Source organism: Neophocaena asiaeorientalis, unplaced genomic scaffold (genome assembly GCF_003031525.2).
Source record: "Neophocaena asiaeorientalis asiaeorientalis breed wild unplaced genomic scaffold, Neophocaena_asiaeorientalis_V1.1 scaffold87, whole genome shotgun sequence".
Taxonomy (NCBI): domain Eukaryota; kingdom Metazoa; phylum Chordata; class Mammalia; order Artiodactyla; family Phocoenidae; genus Neophocaena; species Neophocaena asiaeorientalis.
Window position 1 is genome coordinate 2,305,251 of NW_020175432.1, and position 12,919 is coordinate 2,318,169.

The 12,919-nt window shown below is 47.3% G+C and overlaps 1 protein-coding gene and 1 pseudogene across 1 annotated transcript in view; one reads left to right on the forward strand and one right to left on the reverse strand.

Annotated features, from left to right (window-relative positions):
• MAP1S (microtubule associated protein 1S) overlaps positions 1-12,919 on the forward strand; it is a 27,887-nt gene that overhangs the window by 14,092 nt on the left and 876 nt on the right. Inside the window, exons 6-7 of the mRNA XM_024767471.1 lie at positions 11,554-11,789; positions 12,768-12,916. Of these exons, the coding sequence (XP_024623239.1) occupies positions 11,554-11,789; positions 12,768-12,916 (385 nt within the window). The remainder of the gene's footprint in view (positions 1-11,553; positions 11,790-12,767; positions 12,917-12,919) is intronic.
• LOC112414822 (serine/threonine-protein phosphatase 2A catalytic subunit beta isoform pseudogene) lies at positions 7,190-8,073 on the reverse strand (annotated as a pseudogene).

Sequence of the window (12,919 nt, forward strand, 5' to 3'; positions counted from 1 at the left end):
AGGTGTTGGAATCACAGTGCTTTGGGCTCCTGTATCTAGGAATCCTGGGAAGGTCTCCTTCCTCTCCTGGCTGTTTTCTCCACGCCTGTGCAGATGGCCTTGGGTCCCCACCCCCGGGGTGGAGCCAGAAGATCCTGGCCTCTGCTTCAGTCTTTATCTTCATTAATCTTCCTAGTCCTCACCCGCAGGGGATTCCTGGTCAGGTTTCTCATTGTAATCTTTGCCTCCTGGCTTTTGAAATCCCTCCAAACTAGAGTAAATAGTGGACTTGTTTGGGGCCCTTTAACAAAACGTTGGGGGCCGCACTGGTCCACCCAATCTCTGCTAGTGCTGCATCTGTTGCCGAAAACTCAGCTTCTGTGAACCAGTGCCGCGTCGAATCTTGCAGGGAGAGTTTTGGGTGAATTAGAAAAGAATAGCTTTTAAAAAAAAAGAACAACCTCATTGCTTTGCCAGGCAGAGTGGGGCACAGTGGGCTCATGCCCCTGAAAAACTGTCTCCCAACCCAGGGGGGATTTGGTGAGTTTTATAGCAGTGGTTCAAGGGTGGGTTTAAATCTCTTGATGAGCTTCTCTGGTTCCTTTCATCTGGCCTCAGATGCTGTTCTCTGGGATGAATAATGCTGACATCTTCCATTTGTTGGGGGTTTTATTTCTGTAAAGAGCTCAAAGGTATTGTTAATATGTATTCCTTGAGGTGGAACGAGCCCCTGCCCCAAGGCTGCCCTATTGTTTCTTGGCTGCCCCTCCCTTGTCTCTGCATCCCCTCCCTTCCCTGATTAGCAACTGTTTGAATCTGCCCTTTGGGACTCCGGGAAGGTCACGGAGGCTGGAGTCTGTCCCCTACAAACCAGGAATGGGGTACACAGAAAGGCTTCCATGTCCAGGAGCCCCACAGGGTCCTGCTCAGTTTCACCTGTTTCAACTCTATCAGTGTCTGCTTTATTCATTCTACGTTTCAACAGCCATCTGAAGATTACCACTCCACTCGGTCAAGTCCCTCGACTCTCCCCTTTGTCTCTCCCCGTTTTCTTAATTACTCTAATGTTCTTGGTGTCATCAGAGAAGCTGAATAGCAGATCTGATAAGGCTTCTAGAACTGCTGTTCAGTTTTGTAGCAGTAAAGTTCCATGGGGTGCCCATGCAACAAGGGTCCCGTTAATCACAGCATTTACCAAAACCTGGGTAACAGGCATATTCAGTGGGTGAATGTCCCAGTTATAAAGCTAATCCCACATGGCTTGCATAGGAAGCATTTCAGCTGCTTCATCTGGGGTGTCCCACTTGGCATTTATGGGGTGAGTTGGGCAGTCCCCCCTTCTCAGGATAAACACACTTTTCAGTGGTGTTTATCCAGTCTGCCAGGCTGGTTATTCCTTCGGGGATAACCTCCTGTGTGTCTGGAACAATCTGTGATTGTTCAGTAGTGAGCTTCGGGTCCTGCATCAACCCAGATGTGCTCTTCTACTCTGCAGCCTTCAAAACCAAAGACACAGCCCCCAAATTGGTTACTCTCACGATCCATTTTGGTAAAGGTTCTTCAGGAAACTGATGATACCAGTCCACAAAGTGAGTCCGTTTCTTTACACTCTGTCTCCTGGTTTTAGTTGTTTCTTGGTTTTGCCCTCCCCCTACATTAACTACCTTGGTGACCAGAGACCTTAGAGGTATTTCCTGATGCCCCTGCATAATTTTTCCCTCTCTGGGCGGCTTTGAGGCTAATGACCAAACCTCAGATCTACCCAAATCTGAACTTGGTTCAACATCAAGACCTGAGTGAGCACATTTTTTAACTTTCATTTTGGCTAATAGAGATAACAATAACCAGGAAACTGTATTCAGCATGCTGCTTATTATTTTGCATTTCCTTATATATCCAGTGAGCCAACTCCTTGGGTGTTGGGTCTACTACCATTACTACATTCCGTTGGTAACTTCTACCTTTAGTAACTGATTGCAGTGAGCTGCAGTTTCATACTGTGGGTGACTAGGTAGCTATCTGGGGATCAGCGTTTGCTCATTCCCCACCCTTTTATCCTTTCTCTTTAAAAAAACACGTTTCGGGGCTTCCCTGGTGGCGCAGTGGTTGAGAGTCCGCCTGCCGATGCAGGCGACACGGGTTCGTGCCCCGGTCCGGGAAGATCCCACATGCTGAGGAGCAGCTGGGCCCGTGAGCCATGGCCGCTGAGCCTGCGCGTCCGGAGCCTGTGCTCCGCAACGGGAGAGGCCACAACAGTGAGAGGCCCGCGTACCACACACACACACACACACACACACACACACACACACACTAAAAAACAAAAAACAAACCACATGTTTCTGTAAGCCAGGGTCATTCTAGCAAATCCCACTCCTGACACCAACCAAAAAGGGTTCCTGGACCCAGTTCCACTGTGTGTGTGTCTGTGTGTAGGTTTCCCCACACCAACAAGCAATTCTTGGATGCCAGCAGGGCGTCGAGGAATTCAAATCAATTCTGACACTCTCTACCCAGAGATAGAATCACATACCACAGGTAAAGGGCTCAGTCCCACAAGACCACCCTCCACGTCAGATGCCAGTCACAAGCCCAGGTTTCTACCTGTGCTTCTGACCAACTGGCCGCAAACCGGGGGTTCTGGTGACCTCCTGCAACTCAGGATGCCAATCGCAAGTCTAGTTTGTTACCTGTGCTTCTCACTGACTAGCTATAAATCAGAGGTTCCCATGACCCCCTCCTTGGGTTTGGTTAGTTTGCTAGTGCAGCTTACAGAACTCAGGAAGAACCCATTTACTCCCTAGATTACTCATTTATTACATATAAAACACTGTTAAAGGATACAAATCAACAATCAGTTGAAGAGATACATAGGATGAGGTCCCAAACGAGGGATCTGACTGATGTCCTCAGGGAGCTTGGGGCCCCACACAGTGGCACGTAGAAGCACTCTGGTTCCCTGACGTGGAAGCTCTCTGAAAAAGGGCCAAAAAGCTGTCCTTTGGGGCTTTTATGGAGGCTTCATTACATAGTTGTAATTGACTAAATTATTGGCCAATGGCCATTGATTCAACCTCAAGCCCCTCTCCCCTCCCCCAAAATCAAAGGGCAAGACTGAAAGTTTCAACCTCTTAATCATATGATTGGTTCTCCTGACAACCAGCCCCCACCCTGGGGTGGGATCCAAAGTCTCCTTCATTAGCAGAAACCTTGTGTTGGAAAGGGCTTGTTTTGAGTAACAGACACTCATTTCACTTTTATGGCCCTGAAGTGGTTTCAGGAACTGAGGACAAGAAACCAAGTATTGTAACAAAAGATGCTCCCATTGCTCTTACTGATCAGAAAATGCCAAGGGTTTTAGGAGGTGTGAGGCGGGAACTGTGGATAAAGACCAAATACATCTGAGAATGATCAGATTTTATATATATATTTGGAAGGGTTCCCACCATTTCCCAAATGATAAGAAGAGTGGCTCACCATGCCTACACTGCTTGTACAGCAATGTAGTTTATGCTGTACACTTGCTCACCCCTTCCTGGGGAGTCTGGAATTTCGGAAATGGTGGGAACCCTTCTGAAATCCAAGTTCCCAGAAGGCAGCCAAGGGCCAACCTGTCAGCTTTCTAAGGGTAGCAGTCTTGGGCTTGCTGTGCTTTTTTTTTTTTTTTTTTTTTTTAAATTTTTTAAAAATTGTGCTAAAATTAATGTAACATAAAATTGACTACCTTGGGCTCCCCTGGTGGCGCAGTGATTGAGAGTCCGCCTGCTGATGCAGGGGACACAGATTCGTGCCCCAGTCCGGGAAGATCCCACACGCCGCAGAGCGGCTGGGCCCGTGAGCCATGGCCGCTGAGCCTGCGCTCCGCAACAGGAGAGGCCGCAACAATGAGAGGCCCGCGTACCGCAAAAAAAAAAAAAAAATTGACTACCTTAAGCCATTTTTAAGTGCACAGTTCAATAGCATTAAGTACATTCATGTTGTCGTACAACTATCACCACCATCCATCTCCAGAACTTCTTTCATCTTGTGGAACTGAAACTCTGTCCCCTTTAAACACTAACTCCCCATTCCTCCCTGTCCCCAGCCCGTGGCAACTACCATTCTACTTTGTGTCTCTGAATTTACTACTCTAGGGACATCATATAAGGGGAATCATATAGTATTTGGGGTTTTTTGTAACTGACTTCTTCAACTTGGCTGTTGTCCTCATGCTTTATTCATTTTGTAGCATGTGTCAGAACTTCCTTTTTTAAGACTGAATAGTATTCCATCATATGGCTGGACCACATATTGTTTATCCATTCATCCATTGTTAGATACTTGAGTTGTTTCCACCTTTTGGCTATTGTGAATAATGCTGCTATGAACCTGGATGTACAAATACCTTTTTGAGACCCTTGCTTTCAAATTTGGTGTATATACTCAGAAGTGGGATTGCTGGATCTTATGGTGATTCTATTTTTAATTTCTTGAGGAACTGCCGTACTGTTTTCCACAGTGGCTGTACCATTTTACGTTCCACCAACAGTGCACAAGGGTTCCACTTTCTCCACATCCTTGCCATCACTTGTTATTTTATGGCTTTTTTTTTTTTTTTGCGGTACACGGGCCTCTCACTGTTGTGGCCTCTCTGGTTGCGGAGCACAGGCTCCGGACGCGCAGGCTCAGCGGCCATGGCTCATGGGCCCAGCCGCTCCGCGGCATGTGGGATTTTCCCGGACCGGGGCACAAACCCGTGTCCCCTGTATCGGCAGGCGGACTCTCAACCACCGCGCCACCAGGGAAGCCCTATTTTATGGCCTTTTGATAGTAGCCATCCTAATGGGTGTGAGGTGGTATCTCACTGTGGTTTTGATTTGCATTTCACTAATGATTAGTGATGTTGAGCACCTTTTCATGTGCTTGTTGGACATTTGTATATCTTTTTTTTTTTTTTTGCGGTACACGGGCCTCTCACTGTTGTGGCCTCTCCCATTGCAGAGCTCAGGCTCCGGACGCGCAGGCTCAGCGGCCATGGCTCACGGGCCTAGCCGCTCCGCAGCATGTGGGATCTTCCCAGACCGGGGCACGAACCCGTGTCCCCTGCATCGGCAGGCGGACTCTCAACCACTGCGCCACCAGGGAAGCCCTGTATATCTTTTTAGAAATGTCCTTTGCCCATTTTTGAGTCAGGTGGTTTGTCTTTTTGTGGTTAGGTTGTGATAGTTCTCTATATATTCTGGATATTAATCCCTTATCAGATAATGATTTGTAAATATTTTCTCCCATTCTGTGACTTGCCTTGTTACTCTGTTGATAGTGTCCTTTGATGCACAAAAGTTTTTGATTTTCATAAAGTTGAGTGTGTCTCCTTTTTCTTTTGTTGCCTGTGCTTTTGGTGTCATTGCCAAATCCAGTGTCATGAAGCTTTTGCCTTATGTTTTCTTTTAAGAATTTTATAGTTTTAACTGTCATATTTTGCTTTTTGAGTTAATTGTTGGATATGGTGCTAAATAAGCATTGAACTTCATTCTTTTGCATGTTGATATCCAGTTTCCCAGGGCCATTTGCTGAAAAGACTGCCCTTTCCCCATTGAATGTTCTTGGCACCCTTGTCACAAATCATTTGACCATATGTGTGACAGTTTATTTCTGGGCTCTCTATTTTATTCCATTGATCTGTATGTCTATCTTGATACTAGTACCACATTGCCTTGATTACTATAGCTTTGTAGTAATTTTAGGAATCAGGAAATGTAAGTCCTCCTACTTTGTTCTTCTTTTTCAAGGTTTCCTTGGCTCCTTGGGATTCCAGTGAGCTTCCATATGAATTTCAGAATGTATTTTTTCTATGTCTGCAAAAAAAAAAAAAAAAATCACTGGGATTTTGATAGGAATTGCATCGAATCTGTAGATCACTTTGGGTAGTGGTGACATAATTTATATTTAAGTCTTCCAATCCATGAACATGGGATATCTTTCCATTAATTTATGTTCTCTTTAGTTTCTTTCAGTAGTGTTTTGTAGTTTTCGTGTACAAATATTTTACCTCCTTTTTAAGTTGATTCCTAAGTATCTCATTCTTTTTATGCTATTGTAAATGGAATTGTTTTCTTAATTTCCTTGTTGAATTGTTCACTGTTGGCATATAGAAATGCAATTTTTTTTGTGTGTGTTAATATTGTATCCAGCTATTTTCTGAATTCATCTGTTAGTTCTAACAGGTTTCTTTTTTGTGTGTGGAATCTTTAGGATTTTCTACACATAACATTATATCATCTGTGAACAGAGATAACTTTCCTTTTTCCTTTCTAATGATTCTTCTTTAAATGTTTAGTAGAAACCCAGTGAAGCCCCAGAGGTTTTGATTACTGATCCAATCTCCTTACTATTTATAAGTCTATGCAGATTTTCTATTTCTTTGTGAGTCAGTCTTGGTAGGTTTTGTGTTTCTAGGAATGTGTACATCTCTTCTAAGTGATCCAGTTGGTTGATGCATAATTGTTCATAGTACTCTCATAATGCTTTTTATTTCTGTAGATTGGTAGTAACATCTCCACTTTCTGATCTTACTAATTTGAGGCTTCTCTTTTTCATTTTGTTTTGTTTGTTTGTTTAAAATGGAAAGTTTATTTGCTCAGTACACCAAATAGAATGCAAGCACTGTCATGACAAATATACAGAAATATGCAGATCAACATAAAATAGTAATTTAGTTTAAATGAAGGGAAATCTCTTTAAATGTTATGACAACGTATGCCCAAGAATTTTTCAGTTAATTATACATTTCAATAAAATAAACGGTAATGAATTAAGTGGAAGTCAGCTTTATGAATTTTTCTTAAAAATAAAAATCCAACCCTATTAATCCATGCCAGTTAAACACTCTAACTAAAATCTCCAAGTAAGTGCAAAAGGAGATGGAGTTAGTTACCTTTTTTGCTTGAACAGCCCCAAGGAAAGCGGTTACTACAAATACAGCAGGCAAACTGTTAAGACTGGCCGATCTAGAACATAGTGTTGAACTAATTTCACTCTCAAGTTGTGCTAAATGCTCATCATTAGTATGGCACAGTTTGGTCCATGATATGGTTTAATGCCAAGACAGATCTCATTTTGTTACAGAAGCACATAGATTACTGGTGCTTTTTTTTGTTTTGTTTTTAAATGTATATATATATATATATATATATTTAAAAGCCAGGTGTACTTCTACATACAAAGGCAGGTTTTCCCAGGAGGAATTTACAGAAAGTAGTCTGGGGTGCACTGGGTCACATGAGGCTCTCCACGATGAGGTGCTGGGTCAAACTGAAGGAAGGAATACTTCAAAGTGTCATCTAATTCCATGATAGCAGCCTGGTGCCCACAACGATAACTTAATTATCGTTGGGTGCACTGAAAATGGTAACCACGTTCCGATCGTGACACCAATTGTATCCCTCCATTACAAGTTGGTGAGCATGAGAAGCCAGTGTGAGACCACTGGCATGGTTAAATGTTTCAGAAATATCTTGTCCAGATGTGTAGCCAGCCCCGAGTGGTGAAATACCCCACCCACCACGGTCACCTGGATCTGACCATAACGGATCACACGTTGGGCCCTCATGTGGAACTTCTTGTAAACGATCCAAGGCTCTTCTATGATCCAGTGTATCTATGGATCGGGAAAGGCCACCATGGAGGCAGAATATCTGTACATCTGCTAAAGCTGTAAGTGGCAGATAATCAAACAGATCTGTAAAGTATTTCCAAACATTGGCATTTCCATACTTTCACAGACATTCATCATCAAAGCCATATACTTGGGTAGTTTGTCGGCTTTCGTGGTTTCCTCTCGATATTGTAATATGTTCTGGATAACGCACCTTTAATGCCACAAGAAGAGTCAGAGTCTCCACAGAATAATAACCTCTGTCTACATAGTCACCATGAATAGTTTGTATCTGGTGATTTCCCACCGATTCTATAGAGTTCCATAAGATCATGGAATTGACCATGCACATCTCCACAGACGGTAACAGGACAACGGACCTCTTGCGCATTTGATTCTTTTGTTAAAATTTCCTTAGCCTGGTTCTCGTTAAGTTGTTTACACTCGTTCAGCTGCTCGACCCACTGGTCCAGCTCCTTGGTGAATGCTAGAAGGAGCTGGGGAGCGCGACCCCGCGCCGCGCCCAAGCCCCACGGGCGGTTCCGGGCACACGGCCTCCAGGAGACCCTCTGCACTGGCCCATTGGGCCGCGCGCCCCTGGAGTAGGTGAAGGGCGCGGGGAGGTGCGGGGCTTCCGCACAACTCCCGCCGGACGATGGGCACCTGCCGCCGCCTCCCGCCCGCCGGCCACTCCCGGTTCCCTTGACCCTTCTCTCTCGCTCTTTTTCTTTCTTAGTCAATCTAACTAAAGATTTGCCAATTTTGTTAATCTTTTCAAAGAACCAACTTTTGGGTTTGCTGATCTTCTGTGTCGTTTTTCTACTCTCTATTCTTAAAATCTTTGCTCTAATCTTTATTATTTCCTTCCTTCTGCTAGCTTTGGATTTACTTTTCTTCTTTTTTCAGTTCCTTAAGTTGTAAAGTTAGGCTGTTGATCTGAGATATTAATAAAAGTGTTTATAGCTATAAACATCCGCTTTATCACTTCTTTCCCACAAAAAGATTCTCTTTATCTTTGAACAATTTGCTTATCATGTGTCTCAGTCTGGTTCTCTTTGAATTTATCCTATTTGGGGCTCATGGAGTTTCTTAGATGTTTATGTTCATGTCTTTCATTAAATATAAGAAGATTTTGGCCATTATTTCTTGAAATAATCTTTCTGCCCCTTTCTCTCTCTTTTTTCTTCTGAGACTCCCATAATGTGTATGTTGGTCCTCTTGATAGTATCCCATAGGTCCCCTAGGCTCTGTTCACTTTCTTCAATTATTTCTCTTTCTGTTCCTCAGACTCAATAATTTCCATTGCCCTGTCATCAAGACCACTGATTCTTCTGCTTGTTCAAACCTTGAGTGGAATCTTTCTAGTGAATTTTTCATTTCAGTTATTATACTTTCCAGCTCCAGAATTTCTTTTCGTTTACTCTTATGTTTTCTATCTCCTTACTGATATTTGTATTTTTTCCATACATTGTTTTCTTGGCTTTTCCCACATCTTCCTTTAGTTCTTTGAGTATCTTTAGGACTGTTTTTTAAGTCTTCGGTGAGTCCACCATTTGGTCTCCCTTAAGGACAGTTTCTGTTAAATTTTTTTCCTTTCACTGGGCCATACTTTCCTGTTTATGTACCTTGTGATTTTTTTTTAATTGAAAACTGTACATTTGAATCTAATAATGTGATAACTTGAGATCCAAAATTTCCCCTTGCCCAGGGTTTGCTGTGGCTCTTTCCTTTGATTATTGTGAGCTGTCTCTATGCTGGGGATCAGTCTGTGGTGTAAACTTAGGGTGTTCTCATGTCTTTTCTGATCCTGTACCTTTTGCTGGGCATCTGTGGTTGCTTTCTAAATTCCCCTGTAGAGTAGTTGCTTTTGAGTGTCCTAGTGCTTAAATGTTTGGCTCCCGAAAGGGGAAAAAGAAAAAAAATGAAGGGGGAAGAAGGGAAGAAAAAATTTCCAGTCCTTTAAGTCCCATGTAAGTTGCTTCAGACTTATGCTGAGGGGCTGCCAGCGCAGCTATCTAGACAGGGAGCAGATTCTTGGAGCTTCCTACTGTGCCATCGTCCCAGAATCCTGCTGTGTTCATTCTTTCCCGCATACTACTATATCAAAATGACATTTCAGCATGTAATCAATATAAAATATTACTAGATAGTTCCCTTTGCTCTTTCCACACTACATCCTGGGAGCCTGGTGCGTGTTTTGCACTCCCAGCATTCTTGGCTCACACCACGTTCCAGTGCTTGGTGGCCACTGCATCAGTCAGAGCAGGTCTAGAATTACCAAGAGAGGGCTGGTGAGAAAGCAGCGACAACGATGGCAGTCATAAATAACTCCAGGTCATGTTCACTGAGTGCTTGCTCTGGACTGAGCCCTATTCTAGTTGCCTGGGGTGGTCCTGCCCTCCGGGAGCCGACAGGCATCTCCAGCTTCTCTCCCCATGTGGCTTGTCCTCAGCTCCTGGCCACCCTGGTCTCTTGATTGTCTTCTAGCCTCAGCGCCCCCCTGAGCCCCCACTTCTTGTCTTTCCTGGGCAGATTCCAAGAGAGGCATCTGATGGGCCCTTGTGACCTTTGGCAGGTCAGGGGCTCCCAGCACAGTGGCAGGGAGAGAGAGAGGGTGGCCCCTAGGGCCCATGGGCAAGGCTGGCACCCGGAGGCTGGGGATCATCTGAGACCTTCTCTTCCTGGGCATTTGACCTCTTTCCAAAGGCCACAGTCTTGGCCACTCAGGGTCTCCTGCTCCCACTGCTTCTGATAAACCAACCATCGACATTAGTGTCAGCAAAGCCTGTCTTAAAGGGCCAGAGGGTAAACATTTTCAGCTTTGTAGGACAGATGGTCTCTCTCTCAGCTACTCAGCTAGCTACTCACTCAGCTAGGTGTCGTAGCACAAAAACAGCTCAGTAAGTACTCAGTGGGTGTTCTAGTAAAACTGTATTTCCAGAAGCAGGCAGTTGCCATATTTGGCCCACAGGCCATAGCTTGCCAGTCCCTGCTCTACCCCTGTCCTCCCGCCCCATGGCTTCCGTCCACATTCCCTTTGCCTTCGCTTTGCTGTGCTGCCTCTGCTGCTCCTGTCCCCCTCTTGCCTTCCACAGCCACGGTGGCTTTCCCTTCCTGGGGCACCACTCAGGGTCCTCGACACCACTGTCCCCAGTTATGAGTGAGGGGCGCTACTTGCCCAAAGCTGGGGATTTCATTCATTCTGCAAATGCCCCAGCAGCCTTCTGGGCCCACACCCTGCACTGGGCAACGTTTATGATCTTAAGACACCAAACACCTGGCAGGCTTCCTGTGGCCAAGACCTGGCTACGTCCTCAATCAGTTGATGAGTTCACTGGCCCAGGAATGGTGGCCTTGTCCCCCTTGCACAGGCTTTGGGTTCAGGGCATGGACAAGGCCCTGAGAGCAGCTGCCCCAGCTCCATCCAGGCTGCCCAGCCTGCATCACCCTCTCTCAGCTCTCCTTCCTACACCCACTCTGGCTCCCTGTCAACCTTGAGGGCAGGGATTTTTGTTTGTTTTGGTCACTGCCATGTCCCCAGGGGGCGGTGCCCAGGAGAGTTTGATAAATGCCCGATTGGCTCCCCTTGAGTAACTAAACAGGTGGATGCTGCTGAGAATTCCAGGTACTGCTGCTTTAGGAACTCAAGCTCTAAAACCCCCTCTTCCAGGGAGCCCTCCCTGGCTGCCCCCTCCCTCAGGCCCTGGGGATGTCTGTGTCCAGGGACTGGCCAGGGAGTGTCCAGGCACTGAGGGGTTGGCTGGGGTGTTTGCAGGACAAGCCAGGGAGAGCTTGTCAACCATAAAACGGAGATCAGGCTTCCTGCCAGGGAGGGAGCCACTCAGAGAGGTGCAGGTGGAGCTGGGAGCCTTGTCCCGGGCCCTGGGTCTCAGCCCCTCCCTGTCCCCAGAGCTCACGACTGACCCCATCCCTCTTACCCACAGGGTCAGCTGGCAGTCGGCCAGGAGGGTCACTGGCCCCGCCGAGCTCCCCCGTCTACCTCGACCTGGCCTACTTGCCCAGCGGGGGCAGTGCCCGCCTGGTGGACAAGGAGTTCTTCCGGAGGGTGCGTGCGCTCTGCTACGTCATCAGTGGCCAGGACCAGCACAAGGAAGAGGGCATGCGGGCTGTCTTGGATGCGCTTCTGGCTGGCAAGCAGCTGTGGGACCGTGACCTCCAGGTGCGTGACGACCCGGGTGTGAGACAGTCTCGATGACAGCAAATGTCACTGGGACATTGCCCAAGCTCTTGCCACTGAGCAGGGTCAGCGCTTCCCGGTGTCTTCCTGCTGAGCCCACCCTGTCCTGTGAGGTTGGTGTGACCTTCACCCGCATCCAAGGAGGGAGTGGGGCTCAGAGAGACTAAGCCATGTCCCCAAGGCCATGCGGCAATGAGGTCAAATGCAGGAGTGCCACCCAGCTCTCGGGACTCTGTTCCTGTTACATCCACTTCCGTCTGCAGCAAACCTGGGTGAGGTCGCAGGGTGGGGCTGGTTTGATCACCTCGCCTGACCCCTGGCAATGAACCTCCGTAATGTTATGAGAATCAGCCAGGAGGAATAGGTGAGATGTGTGGTGTCTACACAGCTAAGAACGTTGAGAATTGACCCTGAGGGCTGGGGTTGTCCCCATGGGAAGCCTTGAAATAGAACCTTGAAGGGTGAGGCGAATTTGGATAGAAGGAGCCTCCAGGTACCTGGCCGCCCACTCAGCCTGTGAGTGAGCTGACACCCAGCCTTGCACGCAGCTTACGGAGCAGCTCCGAGGTAGGAGCAGCTGCGAGGGAGCGTCCCGGGCAGACGGCACAGCGTGGGCGAAGGCCAGCGGCGGGAGCAAGCTTAGTGTATTCAGGGAGCTGGAGGGAGGCCTGGGCAAGAGAACAGGGGGAGATGGCAGCGGTGGGGGTGGGCGGGAAGCATGGAGAAGAATTCGCAGAAGAGTGGTCCGGTCTCCTGGGTTGTGAAAGGGTCCTTTGGGTGCCGTGAGAAGGAGAAGGGACTTCGGGGACAGGCCGGCCGCCGGCTGCAGACATCCAGGCGAGAGGTAATGGAGGCGGAGACAAACACGGTCAGAGAAGAGGGGCCTCAGATGCCTCGGGGCTGGGCCGGGAGGGCAGAGGGCGCTCCCCCTCACCGTTGGTCCATCTGTCCCACCCACAGGTGACCCTGATCCCCACCTTCGATTCGGTGGCGATGCACGAGTGGTATGAGGAGACGCACGCCCGGCACCAGGCGCTGGGCATCACGGTGCTGGGCAGCAACAGCACTGTGTCCATGCAGGACGAGGCCTTCCCCGCCTGCAAGGTGGAGTT